This window comes from Macrobrachium rosenbergii, chromosome 29, assembly GCF_040412425.1.
Source record: "Macrobrachium rosenbergii isolate ZJJX-2024 chromosome 29, ASM4041242v1, whole genome shotgun sequence".
Lineage (NCBI taxonomy): Eukaryota > Metazoa > Arthropoda > Malacostraca > Decapoda > Palaemonidae > Macrobrachium > Macrobrachium rosenbergii.
The window spans coordinates 18,531,540-18,557,108 of record NC_089769.1 but is presented as its reverse complement, the minus strand read 5'-3'; the positions used below and the strand labels follow the sequence as shown (position 1 = coordinate 18,557,108).

The window sequence follows — 25,569 nt, the reverse complement described above, 5'->3', positions numbered from 1 at the left end:
TAGAATTTTTTTTTTGCAGTTTCTATTTGTTTTCCCAGACTGATTGCTGCTTGCTTTTCCATTACATTGTATAATCTTTCTTATGCTTATATCTTGCACAAATCTACACTAAACTCCAACCTCCCATCTCATAGTAGCTATCCAAGTAGGTTTGAATCTTTCAATATCTCTGGTACCCACAGGGTGGTGCAAAGGACATGTCCAAGGCTTCTCCGTCCTAATTTCAACATTATCATTATATGAAACCTCCACAATTTCCTTTGAGATACACTTTTTCACTCTAGCCTGCCCTCAGACTGCCTAATACATAAAAAACTTTCTTCTCAGATTTACAAAATTATTTAATCTCTTAGATACTTTTATTGTCAATTCATGTCTGAGCAGCAATACAAATGTTTAACATTACGTACTTTCGTATGCAGTTTTAGTCTTGCGCTAAATTCTAGCTTGAGAACCTGTTTTGGTTATCATTGTTCCTAAATAGTTGAAAGATTCAGCTTCATTGCCTTTAATTCATCTGATATTTCATTCCTGTAAGCATATTCTGTCCTCATTATTTCTGTTTTTCTTAGATTAATCTTTAATTCCATCTCTAGATATATAGTGCAATTCATTAAGCAAACTTTGCTTGTAGTGTTTTGCTGATCAAGAGTAAATTTTTGAAGAAATTAGACAATCATTAATAAATTTTACTTATGAAAATTAAGACAATTCTTGTCACAGTACAGTGAACCTCCCGTATTCGCGGGGGATGCTTCCCACACCCCAACCCGCGAATAGGTCAAATCTGCGAATGCTTAAAACCCCTCTAAAAACACTTAGAACTGCCCATTTTGACAGCTTAAACCAAGAAAAACCCTGTAAAAATGCTTATACCTGAGTATTTTAATAGTTTTATCACAAAAAGTGCATTTATTCATGAAAATTATATGAAAATACAGTAATTAGTTAATATTTCTCAGTGAAAAATACCGCGAATGGGCGAATTTTCGGCGAATGAGGGCTAGATATGTTCCACAGAGAAACCAGCGAATGCGCGAGTCCGCGAACCATGAGAATGCGAATACGGGGGGTTTACTGTATGTACCAATTACAGTATGAGGATCTATCTGAAATGCTTAGAATAAATAGTTTTGAGACAAGTTTCCTGAATTCAGTTGGATAACTGTTCACTTGCCAAGATCTTGGCATGTTAGATTATACAAAAATACTGAAATGTGATTTATTTTTACTCATCCCACAGAATTGCAATCAATTTTTCAGTGTTAATAAGCTATACAGTGTATGAGCTACAGTAAAGGACTATTTTACCACTAATGTATGCAGTGTTAGGTAAAAAAAACTGAGAAAACATACAAGCATTTCTTATGTCTTTCAGTGAAAACCTATTAAATGTTCAATCACTGCTACCGTATATTTTCGTGTATAAGACGACCTTTAGATCAGACGAGGTAAAAAATTATGAATATTTTTCATGAATTTGTCTCATATCTGTATTATAGGACGACTGCTAAATTACAAAACCATCTGTGTATAGGCTGGTTATGTAAAGATGATGTTATCACAAATACTGTTGTATCCTTAGAAATTCAAAATACCGTATGTACTTGGACATCATGTGGCTTTTGAAGACCTAATTTTGAAGCTAATTTTAAGGGTGTTGCATCATACACGAAACATAAAATTCGTGTATGTAATATTCACGTTAGTATTGCGTTATAAAATACAAACATGACGAATACACATCTTTTCCAAGGATCTTTTAACAAGTTATGCTTTACTTCACTGCATCCAGTAATATTATATGTATTTGCATATTACTAATTGTGTTATAAAATATAAACATAGCGATCGTGCGCCATTTGCATTGTTTAGGTTTTTGTGAATGTGGACAACGATACCTTCCGGGAATTTTTGTTTCGGCATCATATCAATTCAATTTCCATTTAAGTTTTGTCCCATTTACCATACACGTTAATAAGGATAACCATGGGGGAAGGTTTCGTCCCATTTGCCATACTCGTTACAACAGTAAAATGTGTTCTTTCATGCCCTGTAGTTTTGATTAAAACACTTTTCTCTCCAATATTATTTACGGTCGAGTTTGATGGCACATCAAAGTTTAGGGGTTTCATCTATGTCCCCAATGCACGATAATTTATAGTCATTAACGCTTGAACAATTTTCTCAGCTTCAGCTACAACTTGCAGCTTAAATTTAGCAGTATATTTCCTTATGATCTTTTCTCCATAGCGAATAAAGGTATAATGTAAAATTGATATCAGTCCTATTGTACTTAATATCATTTATAACATAAGTACAGTAATTATTTACTATTGTATGATGGTTAAAATGCAAGCAAAACAGCTGTTGTTATCCGATTCGGTTGTTTATAGCCACGGCCTAGACCGCGTTCATAGCAAAACAGTTGTTTCTCGTTTCGTTGTTTATGGCTGAACTGTTTACTCAACGAGTATAACGTAACTAACAATACTTTTATAATTCGCTTTTACTTTTTTAACTTGTTTAACTAGAAGATGGGATAAAAAGATGAGTAAAAGAGGTCAGTCCACAGTAATCTGGCCTCTCAAAAAAGGAACTAGCTTGATACACGAGATACATGATAAAATAATTTTTTATGGGTGAAAATTTTGGGGATTGCACGATGTGCGAGATCGCGTATTAATGAATATATACTCTAAATGAAATAAAGTCAATTCTACATCATGTTTTTCCTACACACATCGCCTAAAAGGGAAACACTGTTTTGTTTACATTTCATTGCCAATCAGAAGCAACCCCAACAACAAAATGATAAAGTATGATAATTATCGTACATAATTATCATTCGTATGACTGAATTGTTCAAAACAGTTACAAACAGCCTGAATTTTTATTGAAAAATTAATATTATGTTACCGAAAGATAAAGGCTGCTGTGAGTGCAACCATAACTCAATATTTAGGCTACATTTTGTCAGCTGGCCTCACATAGATAAAAGCGATTTCACTGATATGGAATTATTCCTTGAATAGGCTATTTATTATGAAGATATGCCAATAATATATAAGGTAAAAAGGGTTTTATTACCTTTATTATCAGTTTATTTCATATTGTGAATCTTTTCAATATGAAATGTCGGTGGTTATCGCACCAAGGCCAAGGCTAACCTACTGATATACATCATTTAGAATTCAAGGTTTGATTTCTAGAAAGGTAGTATAAGGCGACCCCCACTTTTTTGGGGTGAATTTTAGGATTTAAAGGTCGTCTTATAAGCGGAAATATACAATAATTACATTCTGAAGTGGCAATAAAAAAAAACCATAAAAGAATTTCTGCAGTTTAAATGCTCTCAATGTAGTTTTCACTTCTGCTAAAGCATTTATCACAAAATCTAGTGAAATGGTCTCTGGGGTAATGTAACATATGTAATATATTAAAGTGGAAAGTCCCACCCGTGGCTGAGTCTACAGAAGTTTATAGCACAAAGGAATGCTGTCCCCTTTATCTAGAATATAAGGATATTGTTGTAAATAGAAATTTAAGTAAATTCAACAAAACCACCTTGGGTTTGTTCGCTCCTTAAAAGTGAAGTTGACTAATCTTTTGATAAGGAGGTAGTGCCCCGAGTAACTAAAAGTTAATGTTTGAAACTAATCATTAAGAAATCTTGAACTGGGAGAGTAAGGGGAGTTTGTGTGTGGTGAAAAATCAGTAATTCGTTGAAAACTATAGAAAACACATAAATTTAACTTGCAAAAGTAGTAGCATGAAATTCCCCACTATCTCATGGATGACAAATTTTTTCTTACAAATGTCAATACAGGTTGACCATCACTAATCCGGCATCATTGGGACCTGGAGGGTGCCGGATTAGCCATTTACTAGGCTAGAATACACGAAACCCAGTAGCTAAGCACCTCATCTTAGAATTAAAATATCCCATAAATCAGTACAAGTTGGATAATAAAGAAAAGACAACTGTCAAATACAGGTAGTGCTCGAGTTACGATAATTCGACTGACGATATTTCGAGTTTACGATTACGATGGGGTTAGCAATTAATACCGGTACGAAAATATTTAGGAAATATTTTTAGAATTCATGCAGGCGCAGGCAGCAGCTACAATCAGGCGGCGAGAGAGACCAACTTACAATAGAAAAACTTCATTTCCTCTATCTCTTTATTCCATCTGCTAGTTAAAAAAGTAAAAGAGAATGATAAAAGTATTGTTAGTAACGTTATACTCTTGCGTAAATGCGTACAGCCATAAACAACCAAATGGGAAACTTGTTTTGCTAATAATCGTATTGGATAACAACTGTTTTGCTTGTATTTCAACCATTGTACGGTAATACACAATTACCATAGTTATGTTACAATTGACGTTACGTACTGTACAATAGGACTAATATATTTTTTACACTATACCCTTATTCGCTTTGGAGAAAAGATCGGCAGGGAAATATACTGTTTCAGTAACTTAAAGCGGTAAGTTGTAGCTGAAGCTGAGAAAACAATGTTCAAGCTGCTAATGACCATAAATTATCGTGCATCGGCAACATGGATGAAACTCGACTGTAAATAAAACTTGAGAGAATGTATTTTAATCAAAACTACTTGGCATGAAAGAATACAAATTACTACTGTTTTCAAGCCGATAAAAGGTAAATACGTAAAGCTCGTATTATGATGAAATCAAGAGAAAATAGTGAACGGAATCTTGATTTTTTTTTACACAAAACATACATGCCCCCAAAACGGCCAGCTGTGATTCCCGTGAACGTCATACATTAACGAAAAAAAAAATAGCTAAATTAATTTCACAACGAAATGTATTTAAGTTACATTTCGACTTAAAAACACTTCGTATAACAAAAAATATCCGTGTCCCAAATAAATAAAGTATCCATATTCATTTATGCTAACTAGATGCAAGAAAAGCGCTTTGAACCTAGTTAAATGCGGCGAAATAAACACCGGGATATCGATTCCCAAAACAAAACATTGATCACAATTTATAATACAAAAGCAATATGAGAATATACGCAGTTGGAAACAATGTAGTAAAGCATAACTTTTTAAAAGATCCATGAAAAAGATGCACATTCGTTATGTTGATGTTTGTATAATACTGTTAATATGTGAATAGAGTTCAGTATAATGTAGGCTAGGCTACCAGTTTGTTGATGCAGCACACTGCGCCACCAAATCAAAGTGGCTGGTGAGCGAGTTAGCGCAGCGACCCGGGAAATTTGAAAATTAGTGCGGAAACATTGGAAATTACTCTAGCCGAAATTTGTGCCGGATTACCGATTGTTCCGGACTACTGATGGTCAACCTGTATATCAAATGAATTTTCATCAGTTGATATATTATTCCATAATAATTAAAGATTAGAATTCTTTTAAAAAAATAAAAATCTATTGAAAACTTTACAATGTTACTACTTTTATACAGCTTGAACTTTGTTACTAATTTTTATTTAATATTTATTTAACTCGTATGCTAATTATGTACTATTTAAACAGTTTTGAGCGAATCTTTAATCTACTGAAAAATGTTTCTGAGCATCCGAATTCAATAAACTGGTTTTGAAGCAACTGATTTTGAATTATTCACCAGGTGCCTTATGATGCTAGGTTTGCTTTACCACTGTGGTGAAGGTAATGAAACCTGCTGATACAATTGAGGGGAGGATTAGAAGAGTAAAGTAACAGCCTTGAGCACCTGCCACATGCTTGTACTGTAATTATTTCATGTATCTGAATAATTTAAAAAAGTGATTTCTGGGCTCGACCTGTGTCACCCAGTGAAATGGTTCCAATAGCACTCATTTCTAGGTATAACTATTGCTAAATATACCAGAGTAAAAAGCTATCCATAATGCCAGGGTTACTACCCCCGGATCGCTCACCATAACGGTGTCGGTATGCACTAGGGGTGAGTGGACTCCACTATCACAGGTCTTCGTCTAATTATTTCATGTATCTGAATAATTTAAAAAAGTGATATTTATGAAAGAGTAAAATTCATTTATACTGAGTAACCATCAAATCTAAATAAAAAAAAACTATTTTCAATTGTATTTTGAACCAAATACCATTTCCTATTTATCTTTGAATACGAGAATTAATAATCAGCCAAAAATATACAGTAGTTTACAGGAATAACAGAAATATATATCCAGCATGGTCTCATAACCATTCCTAAACACTTGAGCAATAAGCAGGCACAATCAGTGGGTTAAATAATTAAGGATAAAATGTGTGATTAAACCAGAAAGTGTCTACAGTACTTTAAAATGTGATAACTCAAACTTGGCACATAGCCCACCCCATATAGCTTCACTGGAACTGATTAATAGATTTTAGAAATATTGTATAGACAGACAAACAACACACAAATGTGATTGTTATTTTCAACAAAATTCATTAGCAAAAATAATAATTTACTACAAAACAAAGTAAAATTTAAAGTAAGCAGCAGCTATGCACCCTGAATTATGAAAGCTTCTGTGAAATCCATCAGGACCCTCTATAACAGAATAAAACTGCTGGTAAGAGTTAAGAGCTGACTATTAATTGCTACAGTTGCTTTACAGAAGCCTGTGGAAATTTCCTAATATAAATCATGCACAGAAAAATAAATATACAAGTAAATTCAATGACATTGTTTTCAACCTTATTAATTGGCAAAAAAATAATTTTATAATTAATTTCTAAACTGTAAAAAAATCAACATACAGCTATGTACATAATAAGAAAACCAGCGTATGAAACAAGACAATACAGTAATTTCAAATGTATTTACAAAAATCACCTTAGAACCAGTAAAATACACATCCTCTGTAAGACTGTTTCTTCAGTACTCTACTCTACTGCAGTGGCTACTTATGGAACTGAACCTGTCAATGAAAGTTTAGTGCTAGTATAGTATGCCATGTGAATCTGCAGAATCTGAACCTAACAGCAAAGACTAACAATATATTTATGGAAGTGTAAAAATGATTTAATATCAGTAAGAATATGAGATTTCAAGAAACAAATACAACTAGAGTCCAATTAAGATCACAGACAAACTGTCCCTTAAACCTACGGCATTTCTGAAAAATACAGACTTCTTTCTCATTATTTAATAACCACAGTATATTGGTATACCGTGTAAGGGTTTTTTTTTTTACCATACTGTAGCTTTTGTGGATCTGTATTTTAAAAATAACTCTGTGAGTCAATTTTTTTTTCCTTCATGAAATTCAATGCAACACAACCTAATCTACAAATGATAAAAGTTCCTGTGCCCTTAATAACAAAACCTGACTACTTGTAAACATTCAACTGCTTTTACATGTCATGCACATATTGTCTGAGACATAGTTTATTATAATTATTATATTTATGTGTATTTATAAATATGCAAAATACATGCCAATTTTATAATACTGTAAGATGATCGAGAAATGCACATATCATAAGATTATACAGTACAATAAAGTATTAGTTTTATATTAATACCCACTTCTAAACAAAAATCTAAATTTGTTTCCTAATAAAAAATGCAATTAACAAATAGTTTATGAATGTTAATTCTTTCTTTTGCTAATTCCAACGCATCTTTTAGATTTGGTTTTGCTATATTCACATAATATACAACTCTCCAGGTCATTGTATTCATAAAAATTATTCTATTATAAGTATGTAGTGTAAAAATGAATCTATTATGAGAATGAATTACAAAACCCAAAGTTAATGGTGCCCCTCTAAATTCAGTTTACATATACAAACCATAATTAATTTTTCTCAAGCACATTTTAAAAAATTATTCTATTATAAGAATGAAGTATAAAAATGAATTTATGAGAATGAATTAAGGAAACTCAAGGTAATGGTGCCCTGCTAACTTCAGTTTCCATATCAAATTAAAATTTTTCACAAGCACATTAATCTGCATAAAAAATATGGTTTCATAAAATAAAATGAGTTTTTCACTTAACCCCATCAATCATATTATGCCCATCATCAAAGTCTGTAATGATGGGCTTAATTTGATTATACTGTCATACTTTTTGACTACCAAGTTATATAACATAAAATTATTAATTCTGTAATTACCCTATTTTTTTTTCCTTTTTTTACAGCAAATTCTTGTCTCGCAAAATTCGATGTTAAGAGGAAAACATCCCAAACGACTTGACTGAATCTGACTAGTTGACACTAAGCTTGCATAAAAGTCAATACAAAATTTTTAACTATCCTACCGAGTATTCACAGCCTTTAAACAAGATACACATATATCATAAAGGACTCTTATTGATGTTGGGAATAGACACAATGTACCCTTTCCCAATTCTGTCACCGATAGCAACCGTTATCTGAGAGTCACTGAAAAATGCAGCAATCCTAGATATTGGACGGGCTGCCACAGCCATACAGAGATATGGTAGTGAGGATTCTAGGAGTGGTATGTTGATCTTAGGACACTTAGTTTTGTCTTCAGCAAAGACTCTATACACCAACAACTGGCCTGAGGAATAAAACTGGCAATGTAAAATATATTCACTCGGAACATCAACAAGGTACTGTATATATACACCATCAATTGACCTGAGGAATAAAAGTCGCAACCTAAAATATATTTACTTGGAGAGTAAAAGTCGCAATCTAAAATATATTTACTTGGAGCAGTAATATAAGGTACTGTATAAGCTTCCAAGATGAGTTATGAAATGCTACAGAGATTCTGACTTGCTATATTTTCTCTCAAACAACCTGCAATGGAGATATTTCAACTTTCTGCAGATTTCAAGCCATTTAAAGTCATATGCCATCAAATAATTATGATGATTTTGGCAGTTTTATTCATTTAGAAATTATACAATGAACCTTCTGAATACTGCAGTATAGCACTACAATGACTAAGGTTGTGAAACATTTGACTACCTAATGTTAAAGAATACATGAAACATTTTCATAGTTTCACAAGCTACTTTGTGTTAGGGACAGACCCTTATATTTTGATTGAAAAATTTATATTAAAAAACTGTAAATTGCAAAATTATATACAATACTGCAATGATTAGTACAGTATGGTATTTAAGCTATTAAAATACTAGATCATTATTATTATTATTCTATTTCAGTATTTTTGGGCAGAGTTTATAATTTGAATATTAACAATAATGCACTGATGTGTGTACATGCCGAGTGCCTTAAATATCTAGTTTTGAAATTTACATGGAGTGCATAGTTTTGAAATTTACATGAGTGCAGCATATCATGAAATCATGATTTCTCGTGATAAAAAATGGATTGAAAATTACACAAGTAGAATACTACTTGAGTATATTACTGACAATATTATTGAAACTTGAGTCAGGTACCTCAAACTTAATACATGACTGTAGGTCATGGTGCAGCCCAAGGTTGAATAATACTGGTTACATTTACTATCCATCATACAGCAACACAATCTGATGTTTCTGATGTTCCAGCTTACCTTGATCAGTACCACAGAAGACTAAGCCTCGCTTATAGTACACAACAGTTGTCTCCAGCATCACGGCTGAACCAATCCGTATCTTGGCCAGAGTCAAGATGCATACACTGGAAAGCTTTAAGATGACTTCCATTAATGTGCAACACTTATAAGACTGTACCTTACCATTTAGCAGCATAAAATAAACCATGATTTTGCATTGCCACTGAAAAGCAAATAACAACTAGGCAGGATTTTACCTTACTAAGTAAGAAAAATTCAGACATGATGCAAATTAATAAAGACTTTATTAGAGGGCTCTGACCCATTTTAATACCATTTGTGGCTGTTCAATAGTAGAAATGTCACTCGTGGTTTAGAACGCTTGGTGTGGTGACAGGAGTAACGTATGGGCATGTGGTTTACTGAGCCCTTTTTGAGAGACTGGTGTACTTGGCAGCTAAATGTGGGTTCGACAGTGAAGCTAGGAAACAGGTGATACATTGCCCATGTGGCTGAGACTGCATGGTGGCAGAATGAGTGACGTAGGGGGTGTGGTTGTTATCGTCTGTGAGGGGTTGCCAAACATGAGTTTGGCAGCAAAACTTACAATTTAACTGCACAAAATGAACATACATGGTCTATTTTATCTAACAGCATCTATTAATTCACATTAATGTGTGAATCTATATACCAATATACAGTTATGACATGCCTTCTTAAACACTAACTTTAAAAGTAAAATTAGAAATCTGCAGTCACAAGACAGCAAACCTGTGTAAGAAAGAATTTTTATGAGATCTTCAAAAATGGAATTGATAAGTTACATTCATACCTGAATTTGACTCTGTACCTCTGATGTGTGTGCTTCTCTCATCTCTACATCATCACAAGTATTGCTGGTGTTACCTATTGCCTTTTCTCCACGGTGGATCCACTCTTCTATCACACTTCTTCCCACTAACCAATAATCTCTGTCTCGAGCCATATGCCAGTATGCTGTGAAAGAGAAATTTCTATAGTTAACTCACTTTGCAGAAAACACTTCTATAATTACATGCCAAGCAAATGCACCTTGAAAGTAAAAGTTCCAATTTTTGCCAAAATCATGTGATCACATAAGAAACAAACAGTAATTGTTTAAGTTAAAAGTATTAAACAGAAGGAAAATATTTTCAATCTGCCATCACATAAAAACAGCTGCACTGAGAGAATTTTTAGTTTTTTATAGGTCTATCCTAACCCTGGAGGAAGGTTATCTTTTGCTACACAATATTCAGAATTACTGTTTATAGCCTGTAAATGAAGTGTATAATGTCACAATTTTTTAAAGTAAATTGTATTTTTCCTAACTATGCAAACCTGAGGTCCTTTACATTAGGAATTACTTTCAGCGTAGCTGGAAACAGCTGTTGAACTTTCGAACAAGATGGTTAGGCAGTTAACTACTGTCTGGTTGGTGGGAGTCCCGCCAACCCAGATGTAAACATTCCAAGTTAAACGTGTTTTACAGGGTTTATACTGCAGCGATATATTGTTCTTTACTTATTTTTTACTACCTAAGAATGAGTCTGCATAGGCTAAGCAAGGTTAGACTAGGACTGGGGTAGCCTAACGCTGGCAAGGCACATTACTACATTTCATTTGCATTTTGTAGAATAAAAAACAGGTTACTGCACAGCAAAGAAATGACAGAGAATTTCAAGTAGACAAGTTACCTAATAATGTTCGAGATGTAATGGTGGATGCAAACACAAGTCCATGGGATAGAACTGTGGGATTTGGGTACCTCAGATCCTTATACATTGGTGATTCGCCAACCAAGCCGCCAGTCTTGGTATAAGTTGTTACATGCCCACCCGATAATACAACTGTTACCTACAAAGACACAGTGCGTTAATACAGTACTGCTCTGGACACTAACATTCACCACTTCGGTAATTCAAGGTTATACAAATTGTCATGATTACCTTCAATATTACAATTAACAATGATAAATAATATAAAAAGTAAAGCTCTCAGACACAAAATTTTATTTAACATAACATTTTACTACAGGTTTTTCTGAACTTCTTGGAAGAAATTCTCCTCTAATATCCAGTTATTGATTAGTGGAATAACAACCATTTCTAAAATTTGCCTGATGAACAAGTGGCAAGCAATGATACTGTAATTGTGTATACTTTTATAAACTGTAACACATCAAGCAAGTAATTCCCATGCTGGCAGCCATCATTAAATATGCAAAGAGATAACAGAGATGGAACTGTTAAAAAGTCACTCTAATTAATATCTAATGATGGGTAACCAACAGGTAAATTTTTCCAATGAGAAACCCAGGGAACTACAGTACTATACTGTATTATTAATCCCTAAATGCTGTTCAGTACATATGCAATCTTTCAATTCTACCTCATGGCTCAAGACCCAGTTGGCTGCATGGAGTTGGTTACAATTTCAAAGCCTGTATACACTGGGACCTTAACCCAGTGGATTTTGCTACTTAAGTCTCTGCATCATGTGCAGCAAACAAACAAACAAAATCTTTTAAGCTTTTGGTTCTGCAAGTAAAGTATATGTGATTATCTTTTTTCATGTTAAAAGCTCTAACTAGTGTGTAGTTACATAATATAATGTATCTGCTAGGCATTGTTAAATTTATGCTTATAAAGTAATTTTTTACAAAAGTGAGAGTGATACTTTATCTGGCAACTAGGTGCTAAGAAATTCTGAGATGCTTGGTTAAATAATGTGTAATTCCAAGCCTTTATGTATTATACCTGTATTTCAAAACAATAACACTACAGCAAACTATTGTTAGTAAAATCTATACAAACAGTTCATATGTGAATTTTATTAGAGTGGTTTTGTTTCACTGTTTGAGAACATGCTCTGAAATTTTAACAGTATCTGTTTGCAAAAGTCAAATAATACAGTTGTATCTAAAATAATGATTATTTTGTTAAGACTTTTGATTGTAATTTTCCAACTGTATAGCATGTATTATTATAGCACATAAAATATAAACAATGTGATCATGTGTCATTTGCATTATGGTAATGTTTACATTCTCAAAATCATCAGCTGACTGAGTTTTACCATCATTACTATTTGTTAAATTAAGCATAATTTGGAGATACATTATTCGCAAACTGATAAAGCTTAGTTTAAAAATGCAGCTTATCTTAATCTATACAAATTTTAAGTTAAGCAAAACTGATTCATCAGTTTCAACAATGCTTTTGCCTGTCAAAATCACTGTGCAGCCTGCACTTCAGCCACAGTTACAACTTTGAGACCTTTTTCTTCACTGTGTGAAGGGCGAATGAAAATTAACTAATTTTTACTTATGGAAGTCATCATAGAGAATTAGCAAATTTTTAACAAGTAGTAATTGTAACACAACTCTAAATAAATGTGTGATCGTTACAGTACCTAACATCGGCAAACAGCTGTTTCTAAATTCAGTTGTTTATGTCAGTACTTGCTGCTGGCCATGTCTGTGTTTTGCTGAGCAGTGTCATGAAAATAGTATGTGGCTGTAAATTATAAGAAACAGAAATAAATGATTAGACATGCCAAAAAGTTTGGTAAGCCTCGTTAGTAACTATCTGAATTAGCCAGTCAGTGCATGTGTACTTATTTACGTACACACAAGTATCACATTAAAAAAAACTATCACTCAGTAAGTGCAAAGTTTACCTTAATGCCATCCATACGAGTATGTACACACATGCAAAGATACACAAACTGAAAAATGTATGTATGTCGTACTACTTTACTGTATTAGGTACAATACTTTACGGCATTAAACGAATGTCAATAATAATTCTGTATGAGAGGGAGAGAGGGAGAAGGGGGGGAGGGGAGCCACAGTAATTATGACAAAATTTTAAAAGTAATTTGTACTTTTCCTAACTATACAAACCTGAGGTCTTTACATAGGAAGTATGCTTCAACACAGCTGGAAATGGCCGTTTAACTTTTAAACAAGGTGGTTAGGTAGATAACTACCGTCCGACTAGCAGTAGTCCTGCCCACCTGGACGGTAAGCATTCACTTTGCCTTTCGGCCCAGGTATCAGAATGAGGGGTGGCATGAAGTGGGCATTTAACTGTAAAGACCTGAGGTTTGTATAGTTAGGAAAAATACACTTTAAAATCTGTCATTTGTTCCTACACAAATATACAAACCATCAGTCTTTACAGTCCGAGAGGGCGGGACTCCCGCCAGTCAGACAGTAGTTAACTACCTAACCACCTTGTTTAAAAGTTAAATTGCCATTTCCAGCTGCGCTGAAGCATATGCCTTATGTAAAAACTGACAGTTTGCATATTTTTGTAGGAACAAGTATAATTTCATAGCATATAAAATCAAAGATTTCATGTTTTCTTAATATATTTGTGATTTTTGTGTATTTTACATGATTTTTGTGTATTTTTCATATCTTGTAAGCATACCTAATAAGTAGTTCACTAGAGGCTTCATGAGTTGCTTTAAGGCACTACTATATTATGTTGGCTATTTATCAATCTTTGTTACTTAGTAGACTCATTACTTACTGGGAAGGGCAGACCCCAAAACTTTGTAAAGCTAAAGTGTCACTGTATTACATTTCATGTTCATATACTAGTACCTCTAATGCTTTCCTATTGATAATGTTTTCTGCCAACTAAATGTTCCTACAGAAAATGTAGCTTGAATTGTAGTGACAATTTTTTTTGCAAAATGCAAGCAAATTTATTTTTCCAATACCTCATGGTCTTCTAGCTTATGGACTATATTTATACTTAAAAAATGTGTGAATATTTCAAAACACCTTATTAAGCATTCTGCAGTTTTTTAAACAAAACTGATTTTTGGTGCAAAATCATCATAGATACTTCTTGATAGCCTTTGCTCAAGATATAGATTGTAAATACACAGAAACTTACAAATCCATTCCATAGGTCCCAAAACAGGGGCGAGGAACTTGTGTGAATCCTACACTTGAGCTGAAGTTCCACCCTCATTTGTTGAACGCATGGAGTGGCCTCATACAACGCTAGCTGATTGTCACCTACCAACTCTGAGATAACTAATGTAGTGCCATCACAACTGTAAAATCAATTTAAAATGAGTTAAGAACAAGAATGTTAAAATATGCTACTTATACAAAATATAAAAAAAACCTTAAAAAATGAATTTTATACTAATTTGTAGCTATTTAACACTTAAATGGCGAGCCTCTATTTACGAAAGTGTCTGCCGCATGCCGGCGGCATTCGGGAGTTAGCGCCGAAGCGGAAAAAAAGTTTTTTTAAAAAAATCACAGCTCACTTAGTTTTTAAGATTAAGAGTTCATTTTTGGCTCCTTTTTTTGACATTGCCTGAAGTTTAGTATGCAACCATCAGAAATGAAAAAAATATCATTATCATATATAAATATTGAAACATATGACAGCGTGAAAAAAAATTTCATATACAAATCGCGTGGTGAGCAAAATGGTTAAAGCTAATGAGTTATTTTTTTTTTTTTTGTACTGTACACTAAATTGCAATGATTTTGGTATATAACAAATTGTAAAATGATCAAAGCAACACAGAGAAAATATTATCACAAAATGATGCATGAATTCGTAATGCGTGGACGTAAAAAAAGGTTTTTTTCAAAAATTCACCATAAATCGAAATATTGTGCTAGAGACTTCCCGTTTGTTGCAAAATGAAGGTAATTAATTGATTATTACTAAACTGTAAGTGTTTTAGCTTACAATTGCAGTTTTCGACCATTTTGGTTGAGTTAAAGTTGACTGAAGGTCGAATTTTTTCTATTTATCGTGATTTAAATGAAAATATTTCAAAACTGATAAAAGCTACAACCATGAGTTATTTTTTGTTGTATTCTACATGAAATTGCTCACATTTTCATATATAAAACGTTATGTAACGACTAATATAAAACGGTGCAAACATTACGACAAAGTGATGAAAGAATTTCTGAGATGTTTGGCCGAGTTACCACGCGGACGTAAGGAAAAAGGTTTTTTTTCAAAAATTCACCATAAATCGAAATACTGTGCTAGAGACTTCCAATTTGTTGCAAAATGAAGGTAAATGATTGAATATTACTAGAATGTAAGAGTTTTAGCTTACAATTGCGTTTTTCGACCATTTCGGTCGAGTTAAAGTTGACTGAAGGTTGAAATTTTGGCACATCGTGATTTATATGAAAATATTTCAAAACTGATAAAAGCTACAACCAAGTTATTTTTTGTTGTATTCTACATGAAATTGCACACATTTTCATATATAAAACTTTATGTAACGACTAATATAAAATGGTGCAAACATTACGACAAAGTGACGAAAGAATTTCCGAGATGTTCGGCCGAGTTACCTCACGCAGACGTAAGGAAAAAGTTTTTTTTTTAAATTCACCATAAATTGAAATATTGTGCCAGAGACTTCTAATTTGTTGCAAAATGATGGTAAATGATTGAATATTACTAGAATGTAAGAGTTTTAGCTTACAAATTGCATTTTTCTACCATTTCGGTCGGGTCAAAGTTGACTGAAGGTTGAAATTTTGGCACTTATCGTGATTTATATGAAAATATTTCCAAACTGATATAAGCTACAACCATGGGTTGTTTTTTGTTGTATTTTAAATGAAATTGCACACATTTTCATATATAAAACTTTATGTAATGGCTAATATAAAACGGTGCAAAAATTATGACCAAATGATGAAAGAATTTTTGAAATTTTCGGCCGAGTTACCGCGCGGACGTAAGGAAAAAGTTTTTTTTAAAAATTCACCATAAATCGAAATATTGTGCTAGAGACTTCCAATTTGCGGCAAAATGAAGGTAAATGATTGAATATTACTAGAATGTAAGAGTTTTAGCTTACAATTGCATTTTTCGACCGAAGGTTGAAATTTTTTGTAGTCGACGTATGGTACGTCCACTCGGCACCCGACAGACAATTTTAGTCGACGTACGATACGTCCAGTCGGCGTTTAAGGGTTAAAGGTGATAAATGCCAAGAGACTAAAATTAAAAAATTTATATATATATATATATATATATATATATATATATATATATATATATATATATATATATATATATATATATATATACATATATATGCTGATTGAACACCTATAAATACATTCATAGACAACAATCATAACCTGTCAATAATCTATAAAAAAGGTGCTTAATCTGGTGAAATAAAAAAACTAAACTTATATCTTTGATAATCAGCTTCTTTAATAGACTTAAAAAAAACTTCATTTAAAAAAATGTGAAGGTGGACAACTGCGCAAGAAGAATTCAAGGGAAACAAATAAAAGGTACAAGTCAACCAATGCTGATCTGGCATCATTGCTACCTGCAGGGTGTCAGATTAGTGATTCTCCTGGATTACAGACTGACTAGTCAGGATACACTTAACCAAACAGTTAAGCACCTCATCCTACCTTTAAAATACCCTGTAAATCAGTAAAAGTTGGTTAATAAGGAAGAAAGAAATATTAAATGAAAATAAAGGGAAATTTTAAAGCAAAGTCAAAATAAATGGTACAGGTAACTCTGTTGGCTTAAACAAGAAAGTTCATCACTGCCGCTTCCAAGGTGAAGAGCTGGAATTTGGAACTAAGCACATTTACATGTTAGTTGAAGGGCTGTCAGGACTCCCATTTTCTTCATCTTGGAATTTTGTATATTTTATGCTATTCTCATTTATAATTTTACAGTATTTTCTCATTTTCAATTTTTACAACCCGAAAGATAACTGCAATCGTATGCTTAGGATGCATGCAATTACATGAACCTGGCATTGGAGAACTTGCTACAGCTTGCTTTGGTTTATGTTGCACACTCATGATTTTTTTAATTTATATGTTATGCCATTCTTCTCTACTTTTACTGCATTTTAAAATTCTTTATTCTTACAATCCAAAAGATAAATGCAATTGTGTGTGTAGGTATGTACGAATGCACAAACTCATTCGCTGGCACTGGAGAACTTGCTACAGTTTGTTTTGGTTTGTGTTGTTATGCTTAAGATTCTTTAAAATTTATATTTTATGCTTTTGATATTTTTACAGTAGTTTCTCACTTTTAATTTTACAACCCAAAAGATAAATGCAAACTTGTGCCTAGGGTACATACAAACGCAACGCACAAACTCGTTTGCTGGTATTGGAAAACTTGCATCAGCTTGTTTTGGTTGGTGTTGTTAGACTTATAATTTTTTTTACTCATATTTTATGTTAGTCTCATTTGCATTTTTATGGTATTTTCTCATTTTTTAAATTTTTATAATCCAAAAGATAAATGAATCGTGTGCCTAGTGTACGTACGAACACACAAACTCATTCACTGGCATCAGAGAACTTGCTACAGCTTCCCTTGTTTGGTGTTGTTATACTTATGATTTTTTAAATTTATATTCTGTTACTCTCATTTGTATTTTTACTGTATTGTCTAATTTTCAAAATATTTTTACAACCCAAAAGATAAACACAATCATGTGCCTAGCGTACATACGAACGCACAAACTCATTTATTGGCATCAGAGAACTTGCTACAGCTTGTTTTGGGTTCATGTTACGATTTTGATTTTTAAAATTTATATTTTATGCCATTCTCATTTTTATGTTTTTACTATATTTTCTTATTTTTAATTCTTAAAACCCAAAAGGTAAACACAATCATGTGCACAGGGTACGTATGAACACAAACTCATTCTCTGGTGTTGCTACAGCTTGTTTTGGCTTGTGTTGTTAGGTTTATTATTTATTTATACTTTCATTATTCTCATTTATACTTTTACCATATTTTCTCACCTTCTAGTTTTACAACCCCAAAGATAAACGCAATCCTGTAGGGTATGTACTTACACCTAAACTAATTTCGCTGGCATCGAAGAACTTCTTACACATTTTGTTTTGTGCTTTTATGCTTATGATTTTCCTATTTATATTTTATACGCTATTCTCATTTATATTATTACTGCATTTGCTCATTTTTTTACCACCCAAAAGATAAACGCAATTGTGTGCTCAGGGAACGTATGCACACACACAAGTAGCACCAACAAAGAGTAGCGGCAGGTTGGTGTGGTGACCCAGAAAATCTAAAATTGCACTAGCCAAAACTGGTGATGGCACCAGATTAACAACTGCCAGATTAGTGATGGTCGACCTGTAATAAACACCAAAGAAGGCAAGGGCCACTAGGGTTCTGCCAATCATCAGTACACTTACCACATTCTGGAGTCCACATCAATGGAAGGGCAGATAGATAATGGCAGTAGTATTTGCTCAGAAGCCACTGGTAAGTAACACTTGAGTTCTCTATCCACACATACAGCTAGCAAAGAGGGGGTATTGGGACTTTTTATAATGCACACCTGCAAAGAAAGAAAAACATTAAATTCTATATTTCATAAATATAAACTACTCCCTTCTGTAACCTTAGGGTTACTGTACATTTAAAGTGACTGGCCAGATAAATGTTTACTAAAAAGATCCTGTTACCACAAATGTTGAGGTTTCCCTTAGACGGCTACCACTAAAATAAATTATATATTATTAAGGAGTCCAGCTCTTGTTAAAGACTTAAAAATATCACGCTGGTTAAAATTTGCTTCCTCTCCAAGTATTTTGGAGAGGAGGTAATTGCTAGTGACATCCCAACATTCAAAAAGGAAATAGCTTCTCAGGTCACCAAAACAGGGACACTCCACCAGCAAGTGTCACATAATCAATGGGAAAGAACAGCCATTACAAGATGGTCTGGGTTGCCCGTCCATCAAAAATCCATGGGTCAAACAGGTATGTCCAATCCCCAGTCAACATAGAGCAATTTCCCATCTCCATAGAAAAGATGACATTTAATTTCCAAAATTTTCTGGTTACTGGCAACCAGACTTTGACATATTTGCTAGGCCTTCTTTATTTGAATTTGGATTGCTGGGAGAAATTCCCTGAAAGGCAAAGGCGTTGGTCTTTTTATAACATTTTATGCACTACTCTTTGCCAAACTGTCTGCCCTCTCATTGGCTATTATACCTATGTGGACTGGAAGCCAGCAAAAGTTAATTTCTATACTACAACCATTAACTAGAAAAACCCCTTCTAAAATTTTCACAACTGGGTTCTTTGTATTTAACCTTTACAAAGATTGCATTATGGCTCAGGGAGCCACCAAAAATTAAAGTTTTTCTTGCCACAATTGACAATTAAAATTGCATATTATTCCACAGTAAATAGAGATGACACGCTGCACTAAATATCTGGGAAAATAGCTCCATTCCAACACCAGTATCAGATTTGGAGCAATCATTGAATACTAGAACAGCCTCCTTGTGTATCAAAGCTAGACTGTAATCAGAGAAAGGGCAATGGGGGGATGTATAGGTAACATACAAATGATAACAGTGGATACTGTGTTGTAGCATAAACCTGAAGCAGAAGTTTCCTTTCTGTTAATGCCAGCTATGTATGAAGTATCCATTGATACTTCAGAGAACAAAAGCTTGTCTACCCACTATTGCTACCATGTTGTCCACTGGCAGATGGAAAGGAGGAACACCTTCCCTTCTTCCTTTGGTCTACAAGGCTGAGAGGGATCTAAGACCCTTCTTTCCTTAAATCTTCAGCTGAAAATCCTTATGGGGCAGAGTCAACAGATTATAAACCCAAGAGGGCTCTAAAGGGAAATCAGCATGAAGAGACACAATTTACAGGGAAAGGTGAGGAGAATATGAGAACAGAAAATAAAACTGATACACCTGAATTCTGCACAAACAGCAGGAATGAATTTGCTCCTGCAAAAGTGTTTGTTTAATTTTTTATGTAATTTATAAGTTTTCAAGCTTTTATGTGTAAATTAAATAATAAAAGTAATAATTTCTCTCTCTCTCTCTTTCACTGAGATGAGAGAATTTTTATGGTACATGTATATGTTTATTTGTTTTGTATGATAAATGAATTTTTTACCTATTAATAAGTACTAATTTTAAAATATTAATAAGATTAATAATAATAATAATAATATAACTAATTACAAAATTTGTACGTGATACGAATTTTAAACAAACAAATGTCCTTCCCTCATCTTTTGTTCAAAGCTCGAAGGTAAAGCTGTCAGACATGTCGATTTAACATGACAAGAAGGGAGAGTGTTGCTGACTAGCAGGTTAAAGGTTAAGGTTTCTTACAATTCTCTCTCTCTCTCTCTCTCTGTCTCTGTAATAATTCATAAAAAATTTCACTCCCTTAAGTAAGGACAACTGTTATATATCTCTCTATCTCTCTCTCTGTGTCCGTAATAATTCATAAAAAATTTCACTCTCTTAAGTAAGGACAACTGTTATATCTCTCTCTCTCTCTCCTGTTCGTAGTTGGCACAACCTATGTATTAATTTCTCTGTATGTCTTTAACTTTACAGTAATTTTAAATTGATCTAATTTTACCTGTACCGTCTACAAACTGTAAATGTGCTGTTTTAAAACCTAGAGACATAGAGCATTTAAGAACAAAGAGAATGAGACAAAATAAAGATGTTTTTAAAAATGAGGTTGAGAAGACTTCTAAAAATAGATCGGTGGAATGGGAGAGAGAGAAATAGTACACTAATCTTCACGCACCTATATTTTTACGTCAACCATTTATTTCTTTTTCAAGGGTAAAGTGTTATACTAGATTTTAAATGAAATTACAGTAACTTTAATTTCATTTAAAAGTTAGTTTAATACTGAATTTTCTTCTTTTGATATCTAACATAAGAATAACTTCTCTCTCTCTCTTTGTCTCTGTAATAATTCATAAATAATTTAACTTGATATTTCAAGTAAGGACAACATCTCTCTCTCTCGTGTTATTCTCTGTCTCTGTAATAACTGATAAATAATTTCAGTCTCTTAAGTAAAGACAACCCTTATCTCTCTCTCTCTTGTTCATAATTAGCACTCACTCATTTTCACAACTTATTATCTCTCTGTGCATCTTTACCTGTACAGTAGGTAGTCTATATTGATCTAATTTTACCTTTACCATCTACGAAGTGTAAACGCCCTCGTGTGGCAAATATGTTCAAAAACATAGAAACATAACTAAGTTGTATTAGTCCAAATAAAAAACACTGTTTGTTCATGAAAAAGCATTTCAGGACAAAGAGAAAGAGACGTAGAATAAAGAAGTTATAGTTATTAAAAAGAGGTTGAGAAGACTTCTAAAACTATTCCAAAATGTTTTGTATATCATTCATTTTTTTTGTTGCAGCTTAAATTCAGTGCTATACTTTCTTTGGACCTTTTTCTCCATTATACGAAAGATTAATAAAAATTACTATTTTCGCTTACGGAAATCACCACTGAAAACGGGCAAACTTTTAATAAGTCAATGTGACGAAACTCTTAATAAATATACTACAGTTACAGTAACTAACATCTGCAAACTTCTACTTCTCAATCCAGCTGTTTATGTCAGTGCTTGCTGCTTTGTATGCCAGTGCCTATCGGTAGCAACGGTTAACAGTGTTTCGGTTTTACAACGCTTGGCTAACAACACCATTAACCAGATTCTCGGTGCCGGTAAGCGGTTAGTCAAGGTTGGTAGGAGGTTTATCGGCATCAGTAAGAGATTTTCGGCACTGGTAAGTGGTTTATTAGTGCCAATCAATGCTTACGCTGTCATAAACGCCATTTATTACCATAATTACTATGATGTTCCGGTTATCAGTGATTTTTGGTTATAGGTGCTCGGCCGGGAACGGAACACCACTGTTAACTGGGGACTACCTGTAAGTAGTTTTATCAAAAATAGTAATTAATTATTAAACATGGCATAAGTCTGGTAAACCTAGTGCGAAGATTTGCTTTTAGTCTAGGGAGCTTTCAGTTTCAGGCCTATTAATTATTCAAAACTAACTTAGATGTAAAGTGCATTATTCATGGAACCGACTGAAAATTTGACAGGAATAGTAAACCGAGCCTAGAATATCCTACCAAAAAAGAAACTTAACCCAAAGCCATGATGTACTGTGTGCACAAAAATAGCGCGAAATGCAAAAAACGAACAAAAAATGGTTGGCATGAACTGAGATGGATTCTGCACTGATTGAGAGCTACTCTCTGATTAACACTGAACTCTGTGTTTGGCATGAATGAGGTAATGTGTTGTGGCACCTCGATACAAATGTATTAGCTTGAGTGTTAAGCAAATGATGAGTACCAAGACAGTTTTTCTTGTAAAATGGTGTCACAGACCAAATTTGACAGGTACTGAGGTGTCACTGTAAAAGAAAGGAAGCAAGTAACCAAGGGGCCAGAGGGATGCAAAAACACCTTCAATTCTGCCTCTAGTGAAGTCTAAAGGCACATTGCAGGCAGTAATTCTAATATCAGTATGACATTTGTGATGGAGCAAGAAGGCTCCCCAAGCAGGATACTTTCTAAAGATTTATCTCTTTTTTTGCACTGATGGAAATATTTCCAGCTATGATCATACTATTCTGGACATAAAGTACAAGTAAAATAAGAGATTTGCATTTATGGAGTAGTAGTATTAAAGTAGTTTAACCATACCACTGGGCTGATTTTCAGCTCCCACAGGGCTGACCCGAAGGATTAGGATAAAATACCACATGGGCACACATTCTCATACTGTAACAAATACACATAATAAATATATTTACTCACGCTTCCACACTAAAAAGATATATCAAAATTCATAATAAGTTAAGTAATATTTGAACAAATTTAAACTTAAATTCAACAAATGCTATAAGGGTTTTTGTGTTTTTATTATTTACTTATTTTTATATTTTATTAAATAAAACACAGTTCCTCACGAACAACAAAATTGGAACGACTGAAAGTGTAAAAGATTCTGACAAAACTTCTTTCATTGATCTATTTAGAAAAATTGACAGTCGCTGTTGTTTATACTTTGGACACTCGCACAATACATGTCTGACCGTTATTATCACCTGGCACTCTGAGCACTCGGGAGCCGGGCCAAGTGGGCTGCTCATAAAGTGCCCAGGTGTCACATGAGTATGGCCTATTCTGAGACGTGTTAGAATTACTTGTGCATGTCTCTCTCTCTGATATTATGAACTCCATTTTTTATCATTAGGTTTTATTTCTTTTAATTTATTATTTTCAGGTTCTTCATTCCATATATATTGCCATTTATTTGATACCCATCTTTATGTGTGTTACATAATCAGAACAAAATTTTACATACTGACCTTGTGAACTCTTCCCGAGAAGTTATGCAAAGCGAGTTCAACACCATCCACACCAAACAACCTTAGGACAGAAGTTGTGCCCTCAAGGCCACGTGAGACACACACCACAAAGTGACCTGACGAAAAGACTTTTTATTATAAAATGGGAAAATATTCTGCCACAAAACATATCTAATTCACTGTAAATATCCTGTGATATACTTTAATAAACCTTTATTTAATGGCATACAATAGAGAGTAACCTTAATTTGGGGATGATAGTTATAAACACTAAATATTCTATAAAACAGTTCATGTAAAAGTAACAAAATTTAAAGTACTTTCTTTCCCAGTACAGTAAACCCCCCATATTTGAGGGAGATGCTTTTCAGACACCCCTGTGAATAGTTAAAATCAGCGAATACTTGCTACCCCCTCTCTAAACTACTGTATTAATCTTTGAAATTATATTATCAGTGTAATTTCAAAGTCATCTTCAACATTATAATATAAAAATATATGCATACGCATTTTTAAGCCTTCCAGCCAAAACAACACTCTGACTTACATTCAACAAGGCTAGAGAGAGAGAGAGAGAGAGAGAGAGAGAGAGAGAGAGAGAGAGAGAGAGAGAGAGAGAGAGAGAGAGAGAGAGAGAGAGAGAGACTTATCTTTAATCTCTCTGAAGACAACAAAAATGTATGTTTGTTTTTTTGTCTTCCAAAGATGTAATACCTTTACTACATATTTTTACATCACCATGAACACACACACACAAACACTCTTTTCGGCCTTACGATATCAAAAGATTGAAATCTTTCAGCTTCTAAGGGCAACACTCCCCTTCCCCTCCAGCCAATATGTCAAACTGTCATGTAAATTGGCATTTACCCTCCCTCCCCTTTCTCAAGTCACATAAAAAGACTGGGAATCACTATTTGTTTGTTTAAAATGTTAAAAAATTGACTACATAAATGCATGGAAAATATTACATTATTATTATTATTTAATCTTATTAATCTTAATATTTGAAAATTAGTACTTATTAGGTAAATCATTTGTTTATCATACAAAAGAAACATACGTACATATTACCTGTCAGAAAAATTCTCTCATCTAAATAAGAGAGAGAGAGAGATTTATTATTTTTATTCAATGTTATTATTTAACCCTTAAAGGCTGAGCCTCTATTTAAAAAAGCGTCTGTTGTATGCTGGTGGCGTTCGGGAGTTAGCGCCGAAGCGGAAAAAAAGTTTTTTTTTTTTAAATCACAGCACACTTAGTTTTTAAGATTAAGAGTTTGTTTTTGGCTCCTTTTTGTTGTAATTGCCTGAAGTTTAGTATGCAACCATCAGAAATGAAAAAAATATCATTATCATATATAATTATTGAAATATATGACAGCGCGAAAAAAAATTTCATATATAATTGTATACAAATCGCGCTGTGAGCAAAACGGTTAAAGCTAACGAGTTATTTTTTTTCTTTGTATTGTACACTAAATTGCGATGATTTTGGTATATAACAAATTGTAAAATGATCAAAGCAACACAGAGAAAATGTTATCACAAAATGATGCATGAATTCGTAACGCGCGGACATAAAAAGTTTTTTTTTCAAAAATTCACCATAAATCGAAATATTGTGCTAGAGACTTCCAATTTGTTGCAAAATGAAGGTAACTGATTGAATATTACTATACTGTAAGTGTTTTAGCTTACAATTGCAGTTTTCGACCATTTTGGTCGAGTTAAAGTTGACCAAAGGTAGAATTTTTTCTATTTATCATGATTTATATGAAAATATTTCAAAACTGATAAACGCTACAACCATGAGTTATCTTTTGTTGTATTCTACAT

At 33.3% G+C, this 25,569-nt stretch overlaps 1 protein-coding gene across 1 annotated transcript in view; it reads right to left on the bottom strand.

Moving 5' to 3' along the window:
- Positions 1 to 6,564: 6,564 nt before the first annotated feature.
- LOC136854643 (uncharacterized) overlaps positions 6,565 to 25,569 on the bottom strand; it is a 54,975-nt gene continuing 35,970 nt past the window's right edge. Inside the window, exons 4-10 of the mRNA XM_067131206.1 lie at positions 23,732 to 23,847; positions 18,738 to 18,883; positions 14,413 to 14,575; positions 11,197 to 11,356; positions 10,314 to 10,477; positions 9,500 to 9,614; positions 6,565 to 8,527 (exon numbers count right to left, since the gene is read on the bottom strand). Of these exons, the coding sequence (XP_066987307.1) occupies positions 8,298 to 8,527; positions 9,500 to 9,614; positions 10,314 to 10,477; positions 11,197 to 11,356; positions 14,413 to 14,575; positions 18,738 to 18,883; positions 23,732 to 23,847 (1,094 nt within the window). The 3' untranslated portion in view covers positions 6,565 to 8,297. The remainder of the gene's footprint in view (positions 8,528 to 9,499; positions 9,615 to 10,313; positions 10,478 to 11,196; positions 11,357 to 14,412; positions 14,576 to 18,737; positions 18,884 to 23,731; positions 23,848 to 25,569) is intronic.